At 38.3% G+C, this 25,801-nt stretch overlaps 1 protein-coding gene across 1 annotated transcript in view; it reads left to right on the top strand.

The window, feature by feature from the left end:
• ltbp1 (latent transforming growth factor beta binding protein 1) overlaps positions 1-25,801 on the top strand; it is a 137,180-nt gene that overhangs the window by 80,726 nt on the left and 30,653 nt on the right. Inside the window, exons 11-15 of the mRNA XM_062429856.1 lie at positions 3,338-3,460; positions 7,134-7,301; positions 12,191-12,358; positions 18,708-18,794; positions 20,735-20,860. Of these exons, the coding sequence (XP_062285840.1) occupies positions 3,338-3,460; positions 7,134-7,301; positions 12,191-12,358; positions 18,708-18,794; positions 20,735-20,860 (672 nt within the window). The remainder of the gene's footprint in view (positions 1-3,337; positions 3,461-7,133; positions 7,302-12,190; positions 12,359-18,707; positions 18,795-20,734; positions 20,861-25,801) is intronic.

Genomic DNA, 25,801 nt, shown 5'->3' on the forward strand with positions numbered 1-25,801 from the left:
ACACTTTCATTTGTTACATTGGTAATATAAAATATATATTATTGCAGTTTTAAAGAATAAGGCTGACATTATTCCATTTTTCTACTATTGCCAAAAAATCCCATGAAAAGTCCAAAACCATCAACGCTTTAGTGTCTTTCTCAATATTCGCTAACTTCCAACCCCAAGCTCATTCATTACAACTTCAGACATAAATCTTAAAACATGGGCTCACAAATGTATGCTTTCAGTTTAAGGAAAGGATCAGTCATTTCCTAAAACAGCTGGCTACTCTAATTTTCAGTAAATGTTAGTCAGGAGGAAATAGGTTATTTGGTGCTCCAGCAAGTATTTCTAGCAGCAGATCAGCGTATGCTAGACTGAATGAAAATGAATCATTGTATGTGTGTTCATGGTAATGAAGGAACATATCACTGAGTAACAATAGTTTTTGGACAACAATGGAGCTCTATGGCACAGAGGAACAAGATATATCAGGCTTTGATACACACACATTATGTGTTAGTTGGTCAATTCTTTGTCAGTTTCTGTCTTTTCATGGGATGTGTCAACAGTATTGCTACATATCCATTAAAGTCATGGCAACATAGGATACATAGGTTACATGAATGTACCCAAAACCCACTGATGTTGAATGGTGAGCAGAAATTCTGCCGCTTGTCTTTGCTGATACTGCAAACCACCAAGGGCAGCTTTACTGTTAGCTACCTTCTCTAACTCAATATGCTGTGTAAGCTCTTGCCTTATTTCACGGACTAATATTGATGAATGGTCCAAGCGTGTTAGGGGTTAACCCTTAAATTGGCAATAAGTAGGTTTGTTTTTTTAACCATTCAATAGCCCGTAATGACCTTGATGCATCTGTCAGGGCTTGATGCATCTGTACAGATCAATACCAGTCCAGATTTCAAGATTTCTAGATTTTCCTTGTTTTTTAAGACTGAAAAACAAACAACAAAAAGTACCATTACTCCAGATCTGTGGTAGAACATTATCTCTGATATATGCTCTTTGGGATCTCTGTTTTTAGTTGTTAAAATGTCTCTATTAGCATGCTAATGAACTTTAATTTGCTTGTTAAAAAACAAATACTAACCTTTGTCTGTGAATATTTAAAAACCACAACAATAGGGACTTTACAAACCAAATTTGCCAGCTGGCTTGCATTTAGGACTGATCAATGACTGTTAGCTGAGCTGACACATTACATAACAAGACAAACTTCTACATTACTAACTAGTTAAATAGCCATTCCATCCCTCTGATCTGTTATCCCCTAATATGTAATTACAACCAGCAGCAAGTGACGGAAGCACCGTTTCTGAATGCACTCATGTAACTTTACAATACTTAAACAGTTAACTCTATCTATGGAAAAATGGCTGTGATTAGCTGGATGGCCGTTCAGACAATCTAACTTGACCAATAAGATTTCATGTATGCGGAAATCAGTTTAGTTTAATCAATGACTACCTCAGGAAAAAGTGAGGGTGGGTGGTGGAATCATATTTCTATGAAAGTGCAGGTATCATAACACCCGTAACACCCGTAGCTGCAATGTGCCAGCACACTGATTTTATCAGTAGCTATGTCATCTTTTGTGCAGACTTGGTAATTCCAGGGAAATCTGTTAAAGTGTATCCAATTAATAGGCCCTGGGTTACACAGGCACTTAAGGCCCTCATGAATGAATGAATGAGAGAAACAAGGCATTTCATGAGGGGAATTTAGTTGAGAAGCACAGACTGTAGCATGAAATCAATTGTGAAGTAAGGAGTGCAAAACAGGAAAAGCTAGAGAGAGACTTGAGTAGGCCACAAATAATATGGGGTCTGCTTGAGATGGAATGTCCACAATCACGGGAGCTAAATCAAAAAGTAATAGGAGGGTGGATCCAGCTGGCACAGGAACTTAAATAATTCAATCTCAGATTTGATGTTCTGAATTTTGCAAATGAATTTATGTTACCAAAACCAAGGAGATGCCATTGATTTAAGATGAAAATCCCTGGCAACTATACATACCACCATCAAGGACCGTGTGGTGGAGAGTGTTGAGGCATATAAGTATTTGGGAACTGCCATCAAAAGCAAACTGTGCTTAGACAAGAATAATGAAGTTGACAATACCGTAATGACCATGTTTTACACATTTTTTATACAGTGAGTATTTTCTTTTTTTTTTCTTTTGTTGGTTCAGAAATCTATGTGTAAAAACAAAAAACACTCTTAGCTGGATGGTGAATCACTGCAACTAAGTTTAGGAGTCAGACTGGCTGGTCTAGCCCTGCAGAAAGCCCATGCCATCCTTCTTTTATTGATCACCCACTACACTCTGAGTTCCAGACTCTCCCCCTCAGGTACCTATTTCAAGATACAGAGGATTAAAAATACCAGGTACAAGCACTCATTTGTTCCAACAGCTATTAGCTTGTCAAATAGGTTGGCATTCACACTTTGTTGTAGTAATACTTTACTGTAATGCACTTTACTTTTCCCTAAACTACAACCAACAGCAATGTGTGTTTGATTATGTCTTTTTTTACTTCTGTATTGTTCTTTGTGCTGTCTATTACTGTGTTGCTCTTGGCCTGTGAAACAGTTGCCCTCTGGGATCATAATAAGGTTGAACTGAAAGTGAACTGAACTGCACAGATATAAGCAGAAACACACGGGCCAGAAAAAAATCCACAGCATTTTATTTCATGTTCCAGCTTTGGTCCCAAACTGCCCCAAGGCTCCTGACAACTGTATGTTTACAGCACCACATTGAGAAGGAAAACACACCTAAATGTTCGAAACAACATTATTAAATCTCTTAGTGAGGTCCTAATGTTGAAGTGCCCCTATTTCACTTCAGCAGGCGTAAAGAGTGATGTCAAATATAACTAATAAATAAGGCTTTGAGGTTATTTTTTTGAAACTGCAAAGCAGCACATATATCTACCAGGGTGCACAATTTTACTTTTTTTCTATCAATCAATCTTTATTTATATACGACAAATCAAAACAAAAGTAATCTCAAAGCTCTTTACATATAGAGCAGGTCTAGACCGTACTCTTTAATTTAATTTAAAGAGACCCAACATCCCCATCTGCCTAGACCAGTTGGGGTTGAGGCCTTTGTATGATAAAAAAAAAAAGAAAAAAGATTAGAAATGTTTAACCGACATAGGGATCTGGAAAATATGCAGTCCTGAGATACATGTGCTGATACATGTTCTATGAGAAGAAGTGAAGTATTGATAATATCTGTGTCCCATCTCAGGCTATATGAAAACAATCCTTTGAGAAATCCCTGAATTGATCAAGCTTTTCCTTAATTCCCTGATGCACAGATTTGGATGAGTGCCAGCTACAGGGTGTGTGTCCGAATGGAAACTGTCTGAACACCTTGGGCAGTTACAGGTGTATGTGTAAACCCGGCTACGTCCCTGACCCCACGCTCACCACGTGTATATGTAAGTCCTACAATCCAACATTTCTTTCTCTCATCACTGTCTTATTCATTACCATCTGAACCCAGAACATCCAACAGTGCAGTGTCAGACTGAACAGAAATCCTATAGTGACTGAAATGAATGCATTACATTTGCATGCTGGTCTATGACATGGAGATTTGCTCATTCAAAAGCTTTTCTATAGGAGTTTGATATTTTCCATAACAGAAGACATGGGAAATACAAGTTTCATCAATTCCCCCCTGCCACCTGCGCCATAGTTACAAGCATATCATGGGCTGCTAGGAATGATGCAAGTGTGTGTTTAATGATATGCATATGAATACAATGCATGTATGAAAGCATGGTGTTTATTTTATAATAAGATTATCCCTCAAGCATGTACTCCAAGGCAGAACATATAAGGAAACCCAATATATCTCATGTCTGTCATATAAAAGGTGCAGGAACGGATGTCACAATTGGTAAAATGATCAATCTTAAACATGATTGATCACAAGTCTCATTCAGTGTTGACCCTTTGTCTTGATACGCTGTGAGCATGTGTTCCCTGGTTTTGCAGCACTGTAGGTTTCTGTGTGTGTGTGTGTGTGTGTGTGAGAAAGTGTAAAGGGGTTGGTGTTGTGTCTTGGTTTTCTTGTATCTTGTTGCTAATGAAAGCCAAGTGTCCATTCATCAGCATCAGGGCTTAATTCAAGGGGCTCAGCAGAGGAGACTTGAAAAATTCATTATTGTTACAGCTGACTTCCAACAGCTGTGCAAGCATACACGCTCCAAGTACATAGCTCACCTGTGACTGAAAAAAAAACGAGGATTTACTCGTATCTTCTTTATATTTACTGTGACCAAAGGTAGATGAAGAGGAGTACCGCTGAAGTTGAACACAAAACAAATCTGATTCCTTTTGACTTTTGATAAACATGATGGACTTATCTGAGCTCCATCCATCATCCATCCAGTGGCATTTCTGCCATTTGTTTGGGTCCGGACCATGATGGCAACAGTCTAAGGCTGTTTTTGCAGCCTACTTCGCTCCACCAAGCTGGGAATAACTGCACTGACCCGTGCTATTGTGGCCATGCTTGGTGGCAGGGCGGACCAGCCCCAACCTGTGACCAACCACTCCTTCAAATCACCAAACTGTTTGGCTGAACACACGTGTGGCTGTACTGGCAACATTTTTAAGAGTCTCGCTGTACTGAACTCTGAGCACCCTTGAGGCTTGTAACGGAATCTCTGTGGTTTGGAGTTCAGTTTAACCCCTGCTTTCCTTTTCATTCTTTCATACAGTACGTTAGCCACATGCGAACTGGCTCACATTCAAAACTTGGTACTGATAAACCATCAGGAGGCTTTGTTGTGTAGCAGTTCCATTAAATCCATTTAAATATTGCAGAGGAAAGAACAAGAAGCAACAGCCACAGTGAGTTGTTAGACAATGATCTGACAACATGCCAACACACAGTCAACAAAGTAAACACATTTTACCTTGTTGTGCTGTCCTATGGAAGGCTCCTCTTGTTGCAGCTGTAACCCTAACCGTGACTGCATTCAAACATTTACACTCATTCACACCTGGAAGCTGCCCAGTATGATTACAGTCTGACCTGCTGCCTACTGAGCAGCTCCACTAGGACAGTTGGGGTTAAGGGTCTTGCTCAAGGCCACCTTAGTGGTGGTTAAGAAGGTGACGAAAGCACTGCCTCCCACCAAGATGCATCCAGTCAGTCCTGGGATTGAACTGTGTTGTACAAGTGATGGAAGTCGTCATGTGCAGAATTAAAAAAAGAAAACATAAGAGAAAAGTTCAAATCCTGCTTGAAGCCCACTGTGACACCCCAAGTCTGACATTTTGAGCGCTCTGGAGCGGGTTTTCAAGGATTTCTCTGTATTAAGGTTTTTCCGTCTTTACCTAAATCCTGATCAAACACTGACTCCTTCATGATGAAAAGCATAGTCACTGCATGATGCCACAACCACCATGCTGTTTTTTTGGCACAGCATTAAGACCAAAGAGCTTAATTCTTGTCTCATCAAACCACAGAAACATTTTCCTCATGCTCTCACAGTCCTTTAAGTGCAGTCTGGCAAACTCCGGGTTGGCTGTCATCTTCCTTTTACTCAGGAGTGGCTCCATCTACTCACTCTGCCATAAAGGCCAGACTGGCAGAGTGCTGCGGGGATAGTTTTCCTACTGGCAGCTTGTCACATTTCTGCAGACGAACCCTGCAGTGGGTGGCCATTGAGTTCTTGGTTACCTGCCTGACCAAGCGAGCCTCTCCTTGCCTATTTACTCATTTTGGCCAGATGGCTTACTGTAGGAAGAGTCTTGGTGGTTTCAGACCTCTTCAATTTCACAATAATGGAGTTTACTTTGCTCCTGGGAACTTTAAATATGAAAGCATTTTTTATACCCTTCCCCGGGACCGTGCCTCGAAACAATTCCCATTCTGGAGGTCTACGTCAAGTTCCTTGGACCTCTAAGTCACAATGTACTCTAGGCACTGATTATGAGGAGTCAGGAAGCATTAAAAGAATAGATCAACATTTTGGGAAATATACCCATTTGTCTTTTTTCCAAGGGTCTGATGAGATGATTGATACCACATTCATGTATGTGAATTTAGTATGAAGCTGGAGTCAGGACATAGTTAACCTGACTTAGCATAAATACCTGAAGAAAGGGGAAACCACTAGCCTGTCAGCACTTCTAAAGTTGACCAACTGACACATTAGATTATAGAAATGTAAAAAGAAAACCCAATGTGGTTTAAGACTAGTTTCAATATTCTCATCTCACTCTCAAATAGAAAGTGAATTAGTGTATTCCTTTATGGCTCATTGCTCATTTGCTTGATTGTGTACCCATTCCTACCCATATTACCTTACATCATGAAGGGATTTGAGAGTCCTCTCTTTCTGTTTTGACACTTCAACTTCCCACGTGACTGAATTTTAGCTGAATTAAAACTTTCAAGTTTCAGCTGCCTTTTTACAACAGTCAGTCCCCGTGTTTTGAAATCTGATTATCTGTTGAGGAAATAGGTTAAGTATTTAACCAGTAATTGAAATGATTTGCTCCAGGTAGCATCTCTGGCAAAAAAAAAAGGAAACACTTGAACTGAACATTCTTGGGTCCCCTTGGAGGTCATTACTTTGTTTCTGTTCCACTAAAAACCATTTCCAGTTGGCATTTGTTTGCGAAGGTGTTATGATTACACCATAAGATTTGGAAAACAGAAGCTAAGCCAAACTCTCCTGCATGCCAGCGCTTGACTTTCATAGTGCATGAAGCATTGGCATGGAAACATACATTTCTTTCTTAGAACATGCAGTCTGTGTTTTGTTGTGTTTAATGTGTTTCTGTGTTTAGCTTTAACTGTTTTAATGTTGTTCTCCGTGTCAACAAAAAAAAAAAAAGTGGTTGCCTGATTTCTCACTGTGAAATATGGATTTTTATTCATGGTGTTGTTTTAGGAATATGTTTAGACTGTGTTTGTGGCAGACGTTTGTGCAGGTGAGAAGGGAAGGTTGCTTTGGTGAAGGGGACCTCTTTATTTCTTCACTCTCTGTCCTCTCTTTCCCCCCCATGTATGTCTCCTACATTCTGGTGCATCACTTCCTACGCCTCCCCTCCTCCTCCTCTCTGTCCTCCTCCTGCACTCCTCTTCAGCCAACACGCCTGCCATCCAAGAGGAGAAGGGGGCTTGCTTCCGTTTGGTCAGCTCAGGGAGACAGTGTTTGCACCCAGTGTCTGCCCAGCTGAGCAAACAGCTCTGCTGCTGCAGTGTGGGCAAAGCCTGGGGTCCTCGTTGTGACAAATGTCCCCCTCCAGGAACAGGTAAGGCCCCCCAGCCACATCAGACTTTTATCCTTTCTCAAAGCGAACTAAAGACCAAAACTTTCTTTTCTCACTATTTAAAAGAAAACATCAATCTTAGCACCACACAACACTACCTCACTTTAATTTGGCCTTGCAAATCAGCAGATGTTTATACCTCATTGCATCTCAGAGGCATTGTGAGTACTGAGTACCATATTTCTAGTGTATTAAGCATGCTAGCGCCATGCCTCTAGAGATGCCATTGTCAATCTGTTGTTGTTGGGTTTTTTTGGTCAGTCCACCACTTTTGTCCACACTGAAATAGTTTAACTATTGGATGGATTGACATTAAAACTGATCTCCCAACCTTTTCTGATCAAATTCACATTAAATGTGAAATGTGTGTCGGCACAAAGTTTTGTTCAGGCATTTGTGGTTCCCAAACAATGAATCCTAATGACTTTTGGTGATTCCCTGATTTTTCGTCTAGAGCCACGATGAGGTTGCCATTTGTGGGTTTTGAGTGAAATATTTAAACAACTGTTGGATAGATTGCAATTAAATGTGGTAACCATTGGGTCAAAAGTTTTACTTGTCCAGCATTTATATATATAATAGCTGCAGAAGTAATGACATTACCATTAGCTTCAACTGTACTTTGTGTTAAGTGCTAAACACGCAAAACTATCATGCTCAACATTATACCTACTACCCATCAGCATGATAGATTTGTCATTTTGGGCATGTTAGCATGCAGACATTAGCATTTAGCTCAAAGTATAGTCTAACATAGCTAATGGCATGACTGTAGACTCTTGTTACAAAACATATGAGTCTATTATTAAAGTGGGTTTAGAGTTACTGAGCAGCGCTCTTTCACCAGAAGCTCAACATGTTCATACCACTGCCATCCAGGATGTATTTTGATGAAAGATTATTGTAACAGTAGTAGCACAGTGGACTATGGAGACAAGTGTCCTGACGTACAAAAATAATTGGAGATGGAGGCAAAGCCCAACATTTCTTGCTGAATGAACGACCCAATTTTTTATTAATGAACCACAACAGCCAATAAGTGCTGCCTCAAAAATCCACAGTGCATGATGTTCATCTATTGAGGTGTATGTTTGAGATTGGTTGGTTTTTAGCCCCGCCAGTCAAAACTCTCAGTGGGTTGCACTGCATAACAAAATGATGTCCAAAACTAGACAAACCAGCTGTAAACTTATTTAAGATAACTATTAGGCTACTGTGTAACCTGTAATGATTTATGAAGTCTCTTACAGTGGTACATTTGTTGACAAGTGAGGCCACATGAAATTTCAGTTTTTATGATTTATATTGGGGATTATACTGTCGTAACTAATGACAGAGCCTGTCACTACATATTTAGAAGAAGTGTTATTTTAAACTGAATGTGAATTTGATCAGAATAATGGAAGGGCGCAACATAGACCTTGACATATTCAGAATAAGAAGGTTTCACTGTAGGGTTTCTCTCCTAATGAAAACTCACAATTTCTTATAGTCAGGTGAAGTTATTTATCAAGTATTATGTGTTTCAAACCTGATGAACTTTTAGTGTAACAAACTTTAAACTGGTACAATATTCTAACAATCTAATCTAATCTAACAATAAATTGGAAGTAGAAAGCCTTCAGCAATGCAAATGTATGCACCAAGAGCAAGAGACCTCTTAGTGAATGAATTTGCATGTATTTAAATACATATCTATATTGTTTTAAAAAGTTCTGTTTCCAGCACTCCTTATTAAAAACAACTTAATCTTTCAGAACTCTGCACTTGAATAAAAGACAGGAAATTACCAAAAAGAAAAAAAGATACTATGTGTGTTCCATTCTTTTATCTCTGATACTTTCTATCTGCATGGGTTTCACAGCTTGGCTAATTAGTTGCTTTTATAGTTGCTTTAAGATTACATTGGCAAACCCTTTTTTCAATAGCTGCAACCATTCATTTTTGCTACTTTCCTGTTTGTCTTTATTTTATTTCTACAGATTTCATAATCTGCAGACACTTTAGTTGGGTACTTATAGCTAGTTTTGGACAGTTGCAGGTAGTTACATCTCTAAGATTCCTGTGTATTTTAAATGATGTATTTGAAATGGTTTGGTTGTGGCACCTTTTGTTTTGTCAGTAGTATGATTGGTGGAAATGTGTTTGGAGATTTAAGTGGAATACGCATTGTACTTGTTCTTTCTTTTCTAGATCATGTCTATTCATATGTTCAGTCATCCTCATTATTACTTCAGCTTATCATAATAGTGCTAATAAGATAGCTTGAAAGTCAATATAAATCTATGTGAAGGTAAGTCATACAATGCTCCTTGTACCCTTTGACCTCTTATTTCCTTTAAAAGGGTTACTAATATTTTTCACAGCTTGAATGAACTGCATATTGTTTTCCGCACTGAGGACAAGGGACTGGGGAAGGGGGTTGCTGCTTCCTCATGCTTACAGTTACACAAAAATATTGTACCATTGCGGGTGATGAAACCAAGCCAAGCATTCCATTACGCAAGGGCATTTAGTCTTGGAACAAAAATAAGCCTTGTCTCTGTCAAAGCCTGAACTCTCTGCACTAACACATTCTTGGATGCCTTTCGAGATACTTCCAGTAGAAATGATTGTTTTTAGTTGAAACCCTTTTTTATTGAGGAGTCAGTCATAAAATTAATTCAGTATTACAAATGTGTCCTTGCTTTACAGTTGGGTAGAACAAAAAAACAAGAGAACAGGAAAAAAACAAAAGACATGTATACAACCATACCATCATGTCATCCCATACATCTTGTCACACCAAAGGGGGCCATCAATATTATCCAACTTATCAGTTTGAGCTATTAATGTAATGGAGAAAGGGGATGCCAAATCCTGTTAAAACTGTCTCAGTTTCTTTAATAGTGGGAAGCATATTATCTCCAAGTGAGAAAGTTTTACAATTTCTTCCAGCCATAATTTGACAGGTGGGACCTCTGCCTTTTTCCAGAACATTAAAATTAGTTTCTTTGCTACGATAAGTGTATAAGATAACAGTTGTTGTGAACATTTACTAAGCAGGGAAAACTGATAGGAGACTTCAAGCACCACCAGAAGCAGGTCAGGTTCAATCGCTGTATGCAACATACCCGATAGAATTTGGAATGTGTTAGTCCAAAATGGAGTTAACTTAAAATAGAGAACATAAATGTGAAGAAGAGTGGCTTGTTCAGTATGGCATTTGTCCCACAGTGAGAATACATCTGGAAAGATTGTGTAATTTAGTTTTAGTGTAATGAAATCTGTGGATAATCTCAAATTGAGTAAGCAGCATTTGTGTATGTGTGTATGTATCCGAAAGATCACCATCTATCTCTGTTCCCGGTTCCTTTTCCCAGCATGTTTTTATACCCTGCACAGAGGGTAAGGTTTTTAGTATTAATGAATTATGAAGATAATAGGTGTCCAATCCTTGTAAAGAATCCATCAAACTTTGCAGGTTCAATTTTCTCTAGATCCTAATCCTTGATCTGTAAGAATCTGAATAAGTTGTTCCTATGGATTTTGAAATAGGATTTAATCTGTTTCCACAGGCGTATAATGCTATGAATTATGTTATTATTATCAGATTTTTGTCAGTGATAAGATCAGTGCATCTCTTAAGGGGAACATTCTTCTCTTTCCATTATGATTTAGGTGGGGTGCATAAAAGTAGCCACATTATAATAATGCAAAGTCCATTATTATCATGCACTGAAGTGAAATGGCTTTTCTGAACATTTTTATCGCATTGACTTCTACCACTAGGAAGAGAGACCTCCAAAACAAAATGCTATATTGCAACTTCGCCACAAGAAGGGGTAGTTGGCTTTGCAAAGTGATTATACATCTTTAATAACTTCTATTCTTAAGTATGTGAATCTGTCATGTGTGATCTTGAAGGGAGAATTTCATAGCACTGAGAGGAATTTGAAAGGCATTAGTTCACTCTTAGACCAGTTAACCCCATAGCCCTTAAACGTTCTAAAATGATTGACCATGTCTAAGATGGCCAGGATAGAACACTGCAGTTTGGTTATGTACAGCAGGATATCATTCGCATATAGTGATATTTTAGAGAAATCTGCATTTAGGACGTCTTTGTATCCCTGATATAGGTTTGGAAGGTTACAGCTATCCAGAAACTTCTTTATAATTGAAACCCCCCATACGGCCCTAGATGAATACAGTAAAGTACCTTTAACATTATCAGCATATAAGTCAACTTTATGTCAGTTATCTATTTCACGTTCCTGTGGCATCTCAGTGATTGCAGAACAATACAATACATCAGAGGATGTAATGGACAGCCTTGCCAAATGTTCAGTGTGAGCACTTTTAGATAAACAACTAAAATACAAACTCATCTGCCACACTTGATTTTAACACTGAAAGCCTCCAGTAATTTTAGGGTTACCAGTTGTGGTGCAGCTGAAGTTTAAGGGAGATTGCTTGGCTTGGAAACCCACATTTGTTTTTTTGCCTCTTCCAGATACTGGACTTTTGTTATACAACTAAATAACAGATGTGGACTGTCATGCTGTCAATAAATGTTTTTGTGTTAACTCTCCATGGGGTTTAATTTAGTTTGTAGTTTTCTTTCTTTTTAGATACCATTATCTCATTAATGTCTTTATCTTATTCCATGGGAGACTTCGGAAATATGTTGGTGTAAGGGTGGACAGGTGGAAAAGATGCAGCACCTTCTAGTAAAAAGTGGAGTTTTGTTTGTTGCCTTGAAAAAGTCAGTTCTCTAATAAATGTCTTCATCTTAGTCGCTGTCTTTAAAATGTGTTTACAATTGTGTTTTTTTCTGCATGTCTAATTTTCACTTGTATGATAAACTCTTGTATTTTTGTGTTATGTAGCTAAGTTCAAAGAGATCTGTCCAGGTGGAATGGGCTACACTGTTCTACCAAATCCACCTCTCAATAAGCCAGTTTACCAGGAGCCCGTTTATGTAATACCTCCTCAACCCCTGCCAACCCCAGAGAGAACAGTGGAGGCCTTTGGGAAACCAGACGACATTATACCAGGTGAGTCTCATGTAACATCCCCATTGCATGTTCAGTTTGATTTCATATGTAAAGCAATTTAAGATGGTTGTTGATTTGGTTTAGTATTATACAGCGAATTACAATAATGCACACACATTATTGAAGTGGTGCAATTGCTTTAGCTGACATACACCAAAACTACTTGTTTTTTTTTTGCGATCACAAAACACATGCATCACTTTGGTTCAGTTTATATCAATTGAAAGACAAAACGGTACACTTCTTTGTGTTCTATTTGTCTTTTTGTGCATCTTGTCAACAATGCAGGCTCCAGTAGCCATGATTATAGTTTGCTGTGTGTACTGCTAAGCAAATTACAAAGACATTACTAGGTTTACCTAATCTGGGCGATGGACAAGAGGGTGGTAAGTTTCACCAGCAGGCGGTGTTCTGAGCAAGGATAATGTTTTTATTTGTTTGACAGCAAAGTTTCAGAAAAATGACACTCCTACCAAAGTCTTATGTATGAGTTATAGAAAGTTGAAATAGAAACAATGATTTAACTAGCTTAGTTGTGTGTGAATATCTCACACATAAACACCTTTTAACCATGTATTAATGATCAAAATAATTCATGATCAGTCAACTAATCACTTCAACACTGCTCAGTTTCCATTGTGTGCCCTGTGTTGTTTGAATGAATGGATGGAGTTGATTTATATCCATCATAGGGAGGCAAAAACACCTTCCAACCAGCCTGCAATTTGCCCCATAAGTGGTAATATACAGTTTATTTCTGTCTATTGCAGATTTTGGAGATATTTAGGCATTAATATTCTGCATTCTGACATGCTCTTAAATGTCTTAACTCAATGTACTGTCAAAGAAATTAATATTTTTGAAGGATTGCTTGTAGGCTTTTTTGCTCTCCTTTAATAAATGATGTATAAGTAATAAGTATCAAGCAGTGTAACAAATTACTCCCAGTCTCTCTTGTTTGAAGTGCGGTTGTAATTTATCAGACTCACATTGCCACTGTCCCACTAAAAATATCTACATTGCGGGATGAACAGCAATCTCACTTTTGCAAATTACAGCTCCAAAGTAGCACTAGAAACCCTGATTTATGATCCCTCTTGCATGTGATTAAGAACCCAGATCTTAAAAGAAACATCCCTCTTGTGACATTTGTTTGTAGAGGACAAGGATTAAAGTGCTTTGGCTCACTTCACATTCCCTTCAAACACAGCCCAGCCCAGCCCACATCCCTTCAAAAGAGGGAGAAAGAGAGGAGGGAGATGAACCTGGCTGTGGCTTTAGGAGGCAGAGAGAGGGAGAGGAGCTTCACCCTCTCCTGTTATTATTCAGGACATGCTTGGCAGCAACTAAGGGAAGGGGAAACTTTGCAGCATCTTAGCCAAAGCCAGACAGAGTCCAAATTACTGCTAAGCTTCTCTGGAGCAGAGTAGCACAGAGTTTTCCAGGCACACAGGACAGGCCTCAAAAAACAATCTGACAGAAATCCACCACCCAAAACCTGTGCAGATTAGTGTTTGGATACCACCAGAAAGTAATGTGGCGCCTGGCAGCTGTATGCACTGGCATTTTGGCACAGTAGAAAGCCGTGCTGGGTGGGAGGAAGAGAGGAGGGATTTCAACAACAAAAAAATCCTCTATGTTGTTATATTTCAGACCTAAGAATGTGGTCTATGTTGTTTATGACCTTTTCACATCATGGAAACCTGGGCCTCTGAATGATTAAAGGGCGCAAAGGGTTTACTTTAACAAAGGTGTCGTATTTATGTGATAAAAGTTGTTTGCACTTAATTGCAAATAACCATGTCTTTGCATTCCATCTATTGATGATTTATGGAGGGCCATAATCAATATGGCTTTTTCTTGTGATCAAAGAATAATTTATTTTAAATTCTGCAAACTGTCTTCTTAGTTTTATTTTATAAAACTCCAACCTGACACATGTTCTTGAGATTTATATAAAAGTTATGGAAGTTTATGGAAAATCTCCACACAAAAACGGATAAAATAGACCAAATGCCAGCAATTAGATTCAACAATGGGCCCTTATTTCAGCACTGTGTATTTGGTGCTACATTGAACAGGTGCTGTAAAAACACAGTCTAATATACGTTTAATTGATTTTGTTTGTTTATATTTTTAATTAATTCAAGAGACATTAATTAAGTCAATAAACATTGGATTTTTTTTTTTTAAGGATATCTGAAGACAGATGTCGAAATTACCATTTGTAAGTGAGGTGAAATAAAATAAAGTGACAGCAGCTTTATAATATGAAGCAAAATGCTGTTATTGACACAAATCTGTGTGAAAATTCATTTCAATATAATTTTCTTATATGAGATGAATAAGCTATGTTAGTTCATAGTCTGGTTAGCAAGTATCTAGTAAAATGACTGTTAGCAAGCTAGCTAACTGGGATACTTGGTACTGACTAGTACCAGCCTGCTCCCAGCTAGCTAGCATGTTAGCTATTAACTTGCCAGCTAAAATAGTTTACTAACTAGCCCTGTAAGTAGTCATGACGTCACCAAGCTTCTAGCGACACCTTTCCTGAGCATGGGTGGGTGAACGTAGCTGTGCCACTAACTTCTTTAAAATTTAATTCTTTATTGAACAGAGTTTATACAAGTATAAACAAAGTATATAAAACATAATAATTCCAAGCTGTGCAACTAGCTGTGCAGTAAGAAGCAAAAACAATGATGTCACTGCCATCATCAAAATCTTTAATGTTGAATAATAGAATAGGTATAATGTGTGGAATAATAGAATATAATGTGAAATCCACTGACAGGACAGTTACAGTATATTATCTTACAGATATACACTTCCATTTTTTTCACACATAAATCTTTTTTTTTCTGTGGTCAGTAGCAACAACTGCACCTGATCAGGTAGGTTGGGCGCACTCGAGAGTGTAAATGTAGCAGTTTGCATGCACACAGACGCTCCTCTCAGCTGCTGAGGGGTGGCCACAATCACCTTTGCATGAAGTCAGCAACATTGCTGCATGACTTTCAGCTGGTCAGCAATGAGCAGTCCATCAATGTGTACGTTTTCAATGTGTATATGTATACGTAAGTACAAGTAAAGTATATTGGAAATCCTTGACATTGTCCCAAACAAATCCAGGCAGAAGTCTGTGTCAAAGTGGCAGACACCTTTTTTTGCTTTCTGGCTTCCCTGCTGAGCTGTTTCATTCTTGCTCTGTTATTAAACTGCAGTCAGTTGCCATGCAAGCTGAATGCTAATCTGCTTCACAGCACAACACTTGCGTTGCATGACAGAAGCAGTGTGCTTCCATTGCAAAGCTGAAATGATTACATTTGGACTTAAAGATATGCATAGAGTACTCTGTTGACTTTGTTCCTTTGGTATTATTGTCTGTGTCTTGTCATTTAAAGGAGCTGGTAGTTCCTGTGGTTAGTAATAGGCCAGTAGTTGAGCCCGTCCTGTCCCAGCTATCTCCGGGTGTGTCCACTGTCAAGATGGAGGCAGTTTACCCAGGTGTCTGCTCCTCTACCCTTTATACTTTGTGGTACCGTAGCCAATGTAGGACATCTCAGACTCAGCCTAGTCAAGCTCAGAGCAACTTTGTTAGCCTCAGCTGTTCTTTAGTTCAGCTAATGTTTATCAGGAGTATTTTTACTGTAATGTTACTGTTAGAATGTTAATGTAAGCAAATATCTGTAAAAAAGAACAAAAGAATGTGTACGTAATTAAAATTAAGCTAAAAGGACAACTTAGCCTGAAACACAGTTAAGAACCCAGAATGCAGTGGAGTCTGCTGCTGACCAGATGAGTCTGATGTCCTAAAAAGGCCACCGTACTGTGATCTTTGTACAGTATTAGTATTGATGATTCCATTCATTCATTATCTTCTTTTATTCATGCCACAACCTCCTCCAATGCTTAATTTTTTCAAGCTTCAATCACGCTGTCAAAGCAGTGGAATGAAAAACTTTTGCCCCCAGTGCTGCAGTGAAAATGATTACACTCCAGCACTAGGGGTTTTAATTGTATACTTGGTCAGCAGTGGTTCTAAATGTGTGCACATTCTCAACTCAAGCACAAAAAGACACGGGTACAGTTCATAATGAGGCCCCTGATGTTCAAGCTTAGATGTGATTTTGAAAGTGACCCTCTGAATATAAAAATGGCATGTAACAACATCATGGATTTATGGATGTATTTATTTATTTTTTTGGTTTTGGTGGAATACAATAATGATGAACAAACTTAATCTTTGTATCAGCTGTATATTTATAATGCCATTTTCTTGTTAAAGGATATGGCCGGAGCTTTTCTATATCTTTATTACTGTCAACAAATCTCATGTGCAGAGCAATGAATTGATATAAGTATTGTCTGTATCCAAACCTGATTGTTGTATCTAATTGCTTCGTCTGTGACGCAGACCTCCATTGTTCAAAAACTAGTTTAATGTCTGTGAGCCACATTGTTGCACTGGGTGACATGTTGTGTTTACAGTATGTACTTTACTTGAGTGTTTCCATGAGATGCTACGTTATACTTCACCCCACTACATCTCAGAGGGAAATATTGTACTTTCTACTCCACTACATTTATTTGACAGCTTTGATTACTTTTCAGATGAAAATCTGACACAATATATTTTAATGTATTGGTTAAATTTCTTTGCTGTTTTTAAAAATCATGTTTAGCACTTTGTGTGAAAGGCACTTTATAAATGAAGTGTATTATTAATATTATATTTATTATTATTAAGAAATACCATGCACAGTATATAGTGATACAATACTGAAACAAACATTAATATGTAATGTATAAACATTGTAAATACACTCTGCATAATGAGTACTTTTACTTGTATTACTTTAAGTACATTTTACTGCCAATACTTTGTCATTTGAATTAAGTTACATTTTGAATTCAAGACTTTTACTTGTAATACAGTACTTCTATATGACAGTATTTCTAGTTTTAGTTAAGTAAAGGATCTCAGTACTTTTTCCACCACTGATTGTACATTTCTCAAAGACCTTCAGTACAAAGTAAAGAAGCTGTGATATGTAGCACAAGCCACCAAAGCTCTGTAAATGAAACTGCATTCTGAGCATGTGCAGAGGCATCTGCTGTACACATCTGTACAGTCTCTCCTGAGACTGAAAGTATGGTCACTGTTATTACTCTTCGGAGACATTTCTAAACACACTAATGTGACAGCCATCTTGACAGTGAAGGAACATGTTACCCAATGCAGTGGTTTGACTCATTGGCGCCTTTTGAACAGTTTTTGGACAACAACAAAGCGCTACAGCACAAAGGAATAAGCTATATCTAACTTTGGATACATGCACAATATTTGTAAGTAGATCAATTCATTGTTGGTTTGAGATTTGTTAACAATAAGAAAAAATAAAGGACATTGCCAGCCTTATCCTTTAAACTTCATCCCGAAAGTGCTCCCTTACGTGGTAACCAATAAGGCCCATTGGATTGGATGTTTGTAGAACCATGCCGAGGTGATGAGTGCTTGTTAAATGTTATCTTATCCTTCTGGAAGTATCCATTTCAAAAGAGTATACAGTAACCACGAAGGCATATACTTGGTAAGCAACAGTCTACTATGTACTCTTCTACTGTTTTCAGTAGTTGAGTTTGGGTGATCACCTGCTCATTGTAGTAATATTGCAGGTGGACAGTCTTAGTCAGTGTTGCCCATCTACACAGTTCTAATGTACTCTTGTTTACATACTTGTGGTCTTTCTGTTAGCTTGAAGGAGTCTAGTCATTCTCCTCTGACCTCTGTCATCATCATCAGTGTGGTTTTATTCACAGAACTGCTTTGCAGTGCAAAATCTATGGATAGCTAAAGCGGTCGGTCACCCAATCAGTCTATTCAATACTTTCAGAGCAAGATATCTCAACTGCTCAGAGTATGATACCATCTCCCTGACCTTTTGTTTAGTATATTCAATTGGGCAATGACAACACCAATACTACTAAAAGAGCCAAATTGTATTATATTGTCTGTCATGTCATCAAAAATATTTTTAGAAATCACCCTAACCTTAAAATGAAGTTTTAAAGTGTCATTAGAATTCACCCACTTACTGTTGCCAAGACAGTTTCTGAGAAAGGGTAATCTGCTAAAGTCAGTATATTGTTATGGGCAAATACAGCTTGACATCAACTGCATAACAGATGTGTAATCTATGGTGGTGTTGTATTGAAGCCAACAGTTTGTAGGAGCAGTTAGTGATCAAAATGTAATTAATAGTCAGTGTACCATTTGTTGAAATATTTAAGGGTATATATTTGATGGAATTAATGTCCGTTGCTTTGTGTTTTCTCCATCTGGTAGAGGTTTATGTGAGGACCTCTCCTCCTGCCCCAGTGGAGATCCTCCCATCTAATGCAGGCCAAGACATTGCTCCAACCCAGTCAGCTGGTAAGATTAATAACATTTTTTTTTTAACTTTTTTCTTTTCTTTAAATTTTGTTCTCTCCTTCTGTGTTCTGCTGTTCTGGATCAGGTTGTGCCTGCTATTCGTAAATATCTTACTAAGTTCCTGTGTAAAGTCCTAAGCTGTAGCTGGTTTCAAACTCGTCATTTTCTAAATCAGGTTTTACCATTAAAACTTGAGAAATATCTTTGCTCGTAAAGACATTTAGTAATGTGTCAATCTGTTGCCAAGAAACATTAGTAGCAGTGAATTATGTAAACAGGATGTCAGTTAGATAACAAAATGACAGCTTTAGAGGGGTAAACAATAACCTTTATACGTCAAACGGTTTGTGACACAGAACTATCTGAGAAGTCATCCTTGGAAACAGTTCGAAAAAGTTCAAAAAAAAAGTTCTTGGTAAGTGATCGGATGACCCATGAGTCTATCATCGTCTTACCTTGCTTGATTCATGACCCTGATTGGTGGTTCAGATACAAAGGGTGTAACTTAAAGCCTGACAAAATACATTATCACGTGATCTTGTGATGTCATGATCTCATGAATATATCAAGTACCACTACCAAACATCTTCCCAGTTTACATGGTTTGTTATTCACTCTTCAGTCTAAACAGGTCAGATATTAGCAGGCTGACAAGGATTTTGTCAGTCAATTCATTTAACAAAGCAACAGCTCCGTCCCTGACAGTTAATAGGTGTAAATATTTCATAACAACTAACCTCTACGCAAGATGATCTACTTTGTGTGATCCCGTTTTAATTTAGAAATGTGTAAATCTACACTTGGTGCATACTTACAACTAGTTATAACTAGGCTAATAAACTGAAGAAAGGCTGGTGTCGCCATCTGTTTTGAAGGTTCTCTTCTAAGTTAGTGAACAGGTGAAGCACAGCTGAGCGGTCGCTAATATAAATGTACTTGGTATGTACCTGACCCCTTCTACACAAGACACACACAAGTGCAGACATCACTGAAAATGTTTGAATGAAGTGAGCTATACTGGGTGGTTGGATGTACTAGTTTCATACACACATTGTTAAGTGATCCAGTAATATGTCCTCGGCATGTAATCAATCCTGAAAGTGAGTTGCTGACAGGTCATATACTAAAAGAAGTAATGGAAATGGAATTTACACACAGGTTTTGACCTTTAATCTAATGGCTTTGTCCTTTGGCGTTCCTCTGTCTTGTCTGCTAGGAGATATTTTTTTTAGCTCTGATATCTTTAGCAGTGTTTGTGCGGCTGATAGAGGAAAATCTTGGCCTTTATTTTCTGACACTGTCACCATTTTTTGGCATACACATTTCTCTTAACTTGCCCTTTTTCAATAAGGTTATGTAAGGTTTGTCCTGCCTCCACTCTTAGCTAAACTGGCTAAATATAACTTAAACTTATGTCTGACCGTAGTTTAACCTAAACCCATTTACACTTTTCTACAGACAAAACAAAACAACATGTGAGCTTAAGAGTTGCTAATAGGTGGATTTTGTTACTTTTGATTAAAGCCAGGATAGCTGTTTCCCCCTTTTCCAGTCTTTGTGCTAAGCTATGTTAGCTTCATGTTTAGCACACAGACATGAGAGTGGTAGCTATCAATCTTCTCATTTCAACTTTAGCAAGAAGCAAATAATGCATTTCCTTAAATGTTGATTTTTTTCCTTTGACAAAAATGTAAATTGATATATAAAACTCATGAGTCATATGCATTCATTGTATTTAGTTAATCATGTTGTAGTCTGCTGCTAAAGGCTTCTTTGTGGCACACATTGTGAACATGTGGTACTTTTATGTTAAACATTGAACTTGTGGTACAGTGGTATGTTGTTACCTCACAGCTCTTTATGGTATTTTGTGGGACCCATTATTAGCTCTAAGAACTGCTGCTGCATTAATACTCTCTTCTCTCTCTCTTCTGGCCCAGAGGTGGATGAGTGCCAGATCGACCCTTACATTTGTGGTATGGGGATTTGTTACAACACGGCCGAGGGCTACACCTGCCACTGTAATGAGGGTTCCCGTCTGGATGATGACCAAACCACCTGTGTCGGTAATGGTCAAAGTCATTTATTGAGTTCAAAGGTCATATTTTCCATGTCCAATAAGTACTGTATCAGTAAAGCCAGTGTGATTCGAGGATTATTTGTGATTACTGCTACGTATGGGTGTAAGGAGATAACATGTCACAATCTTTTGCCATACAAAAAATGTGACAGGATTCATGTAGAAGTTGAAAAGGTATCATCGAAAACTCAAGTATAACCCCCAAAAAAGCTATATAAGCAGTGCAGAGTGAAAGCTCAAATATTATAAAGCAGTCTTGCTCATTGATTTTCAACCACAGTGGTCTACTACATGCAGAGATACTGAAGGGGCAGCTACCTCGTTATAAAATGTATGGCAAATCTTTTGTCACTGTGTGAATATACTGAAAATGATCTTCAGGGGTTTGCAGTTTTGGAACTCCTTCCTATTTCAAACACTTAGTGTGTGTGTGAGGACATTTTGATGTAGTGGTCACAGTAAAAAATGCAGGACCATAGAACACACTTCCATCACAAACATCCTGAAATTAAAATTTATGATCAAAACTGGAGGAATTAGATCCAATTAGATTTTTTTGAGGTCTACCATTCTTTTGTGCAAAGAGCCGACAGGAACATGGCTCAACCAGAGAAGGATTGTAGTCTGCAAGTCATACGAGCCCAGACATGCTAAAGCTTGAAAAAAGGTCTTTGCACTGGAATGATTAGGATGCCATCTTGGAACACAGCGGAGAGCTCTGCACAGGTCCAATTTAACGAACCTGCACCTGCAAAACTTTTTACCGCAACTGACCCCATTACCTGCTATTATCTCTAAATAGAATCTGATCCCGACCCGACCCATTAATACAAGTCTCACTATCAGATCTGTAATTATAAGTAAACACACGAGCGACGTAGTTATTCACTTTAAGGTGCTTTATTTTAACTTGTGCAATTTGTCCACATCCTCCTGCTAAACGGACGTCTGATCATATCACTTAAATTATAATGTTTGAAAAAATACAACAGCAAGTTTCACCGCTAACTGGATTAAGGCCTCTTTTTCATCCCGTCAATGGGCGCAGCACCTTTGCTCCTGCAGCTGTCCATGTTGTTCCTCAGTTGAATCTAGTTTTCTGCTATCAAAAGCTCAGATTTTTGGACACTTTTTTACAAAGCAGCAAAGTCACGAACAATGTTAATCTCACAATCTCTGATCACACCAAATCACCCATTCATCCCATTTGGCCTTTGATGATGTATTGTCCACAATTTTGTATTCAACACTGTTGTATTATTTTTTTTTAGGTCATCCATTTTTTGATCCATTAGCTGTAAGCCTACATAACTATTTTTGTCAATGACTTGTGAATTACTTGACCAGTTGTGAATTGAGGGGTGAAAGGTTGTGTAACAGGAAATAAAAAGAAAACAATTAATGGTGATTAATTAGGCTTGATACAATTCAGCTGGTTTAGATGGGTTTTTTCTTAAAATGCTGCTTTATTTTCATTTCTTTTTTTTTCTTAAAAAAAAAAAAATTCTCCTGTTAATCCCACCTGCTGCCCGCTCCAGTGAATTCATATGAATATTATCTATTACCAGTCAGTTGCCTGCAGGTACCAGACCCGCTGCAGGACTCAGGATCCTGTTGACTTAATATGTCCAAGATCTTAAATCGCAATGTGAAGGATGAACTGAGTAAAATGTTAGAAACCAGCAAAACACTGCCTTGATATCTGTTCAATTTTCTATTAATGTCTTTTTACTACAAAATTACAATGCCACAGTTGCATGAACAGGTAAGCAGTAGGTTCTGTCTCAATCTTCTCTGTCTCTGGTGTTTGTGTGCAGATGTGGATGAGTGTTCGGAAAGCCCACTTTTGTGCTTTGGCGGTCAATGCAGAAACACAGAGGGCAGCTTCCTGTGTGTGTGTCCGCAGGGATTCCTTGTCGATGAATACGGAACCAGTTGTGTGGGTAAGTACTTGCAACTGATGCTGCCAAAGGAAAAATGTTTCTGTGAAAGTGTACGCTGTTTTCCCTGTGTATGCATAAACCCACACACACACACATGCACACAAACGTGTAACATACAGCATGTAACACACACCCAGTAGCTGAAGCAGTCATTGATGGAATGAGTCCTGATTTTTGAAATGCAGTACTCATCTTTCTCTTCCATCTGATAATGACTGAAATCACATGATGTAAAAGAGTCACATGACAAGTTGAGCATGAACTATGGCTATCTCAATTTTTTGATTTTTAATTTTCAGTTTTCATTTGCTTTCGCTCCACATTGAGCAATTTTTTTCATTCCACCACTTTTTCCAACAAGAAAAACACATATTAAATTGTGCAATTTAGTAGACATTGCCTTCAGTGGGAAATAAACAAACTTTGCCAGCAGCCTCTTCACTGGCTGCAGCAGAAAAGTGATGATTGGACCAAGCTATTTCGCTGTACTATGTGCCTCACTAGTTGTGGGCTTAGAATGTTTTTGCCACATTGCATTATATGGGGTCTTACCCTATTGTATCTACTAGGCTTAATAGTCCCGTCTTCATTAAGGAAGTTCTGGGTAAAATTTAGGAGGCGGGAACTTTACAGGAATGTCCTCTCACTCTTAGCCGTTGTGTCTCCTTTTCAGAGTAGGGCCTTGATAGGACCCACCAGACTCTGGAGGTGATGTAATCATTCTGCAACAGTTTAGATGTCACATAATCGCTTATTTTGGTGCTTTCTGTTGACGCCACATCCCGCTTTGAGTATACCCAATCAGCACCGGGTCAACCTCAAGCCCCACCCAGGAATTTTTCGGGGCCGCACAGAGTACATACCTCGAGGTAGTTCCTGTAGTGGAAACGGCCCTAATATTCCTTTTTTTTTTTGTGCCTTAAAAGTATTTCGGCCTCAGAAACCATAATAGCTACCATTCTCGAACTTAGCAGATAGGTTGGAAGTGTTACCCATTGCTCAGACACAAAAAAAAAGGTATACCGATCAGTATGGTGGAGGTTTTAGTATAACTTTTAAACTAAAAGTCTTACAAACAACATTTTCCTGGATTCTGTGGTTCCAGATGAATCTATCCATATAAGCCCATTTGTGCCTAGATAGATTTTCCTCCATTTTGAATTGTGTCCATATCTGGGGTTTTTCGCTGCTACTCCTAAAAATCTTTGAGCAATCATCATCAAATTTGGCACATAGCACATCTGGATCAAGTCGGACAAAGGTACTTTTTCAGATTTTTGAAATTCCATACATAATTCCATATGTGTTTGATGGATGTATGGGCAGACAAAATGATCATCACTTACTTATCCATTTCATGTCAATACCAAATACAGCGTCAAGCATTAGGACACTATTTGCAGTACGCTATGTACGAGCACAGCCTCTGGCATCAGACAAACACAAGCTTTAAACGCTAACAAGTGCATACTAATAGAATTAAAAGTCAGTGGAATTTTTGGACGAGACCGGCGACCACACCGTTACCCACGTCTGCACCGCCCTGCTCCCTGCTTCATCCCCCTTATTGGGATATAAATATGAGGCACTCTGTCATTACGTGGTTTCCTGCCATTTCAACGCAGCTTTCCCCACCCACCAAAATGATACTGAATTAGGGCTGTGAGGGCAAACAGTCCTGATGGTTATTTCCCCCACAGCTGTAATAAAATCTCTTCTCTTCAGCGGTTGAGGATGAGGGATAAGATTATGACTTCTTTGAGAGGTTTTATACACATGTGGATATGCAACCAAGGTATCTATTAATAAGATTAATACAAAAACAGGCTCACCAGTAGGAGTTTTTAGACATACAGTATTATGGAATCTTTAAAAAAAAAAAGAGTCATTACAATGTGGTGCAGAGTCAACTAAACTGATTTTCTATTTCTATACTATACATTTTTGAGTCTTGCATCTGTCTGCACTCGTGCTATTATTATATAGAGTACAAGTACTTAATTTTAACAGGGTGACAACCAGCATTCGGGCAGAGCTTCAGGTTTGCTGTAATGCATCAGACAGCTGGAGATAAAAACAGATTCACCACAGTCATGCATCCAAAGGAAGCTTAGTATGATTCCAGCAGAAGGCTTTCCAACAACACCAAAAAACCATGATGGGGCCACTTTCTTAAATGTTCGTTATTGTTTGTCGTTGCCAAGTACAAATAGTGGTGGTAATAGTTTTCTTTCAGATATAGTTAGTAATAATGATTGGGATTGCTGAGCCCAATGTCATCAATGTTAAAATGATGCTTGTATTGAATGATTCTGTTATTCCATTTTATTTATTTTACCGGGCAGTACATGACATAAACCTACTTACAACTATCACTGTGCTTTTCTTTACTTGACCCTGTTACTCAGTGAAATAAGGTTTCACTTTTGGTTGAGTTTCACCGCTCAGTGTGAAAGTTCTGATGAACCCTCTGTACGCTACCTGTCCAGCACTAAACAGTAGGCAGGCAAAGTTAGTGTCAAGAACATAGCGGAGCATTTAGCAGCCAAGGAACCAGGCATATTTCTCAGTAGTTGGTGGAAACCAAAACAGAGCTAAAAAAAAAAAGAATACCGTACTCATACTAATCAGGTGGACAAAAACACAACAGACAAATGAATGATAATGTGTGGATGTGTGAATATGGAATGCATAAGGTAGATAATGTCAGTGTAAACAGCTTGTTCTGCTGTTATGTAAATAACACTGCTTTAACAAAGTGTTTTAAGTTGCATAAGACATACATTGACCAGTTTTTGAACTATAACAATTCAAAACCCAATAGTTAAAAACACTGTCATTGAACATAATCTGAACTGCACAATGTTAACATTCTGTATTGTGTTTGGGTTGGAAGGTGCCACGTTATTTGTGCATCTGGCCACAACCCGCTCAGATTTATAAAGTGTGACTTCACCAACACAGTGTTAGAAGGTATCAACACC

This window comes from Scomber scombrus, chromosome 12, assembly GCF_963691925.1.
Source record: "Scomber scombrus chromosome 12, fScoSco1.1, whole genome shotgun sequence".
Taxonomy (NCBI): Eukaryota; Metazoa; Chordata; class Actinopteri; order Scombriformes; family Scombridae; genus Scomber; species Scomber scombrus.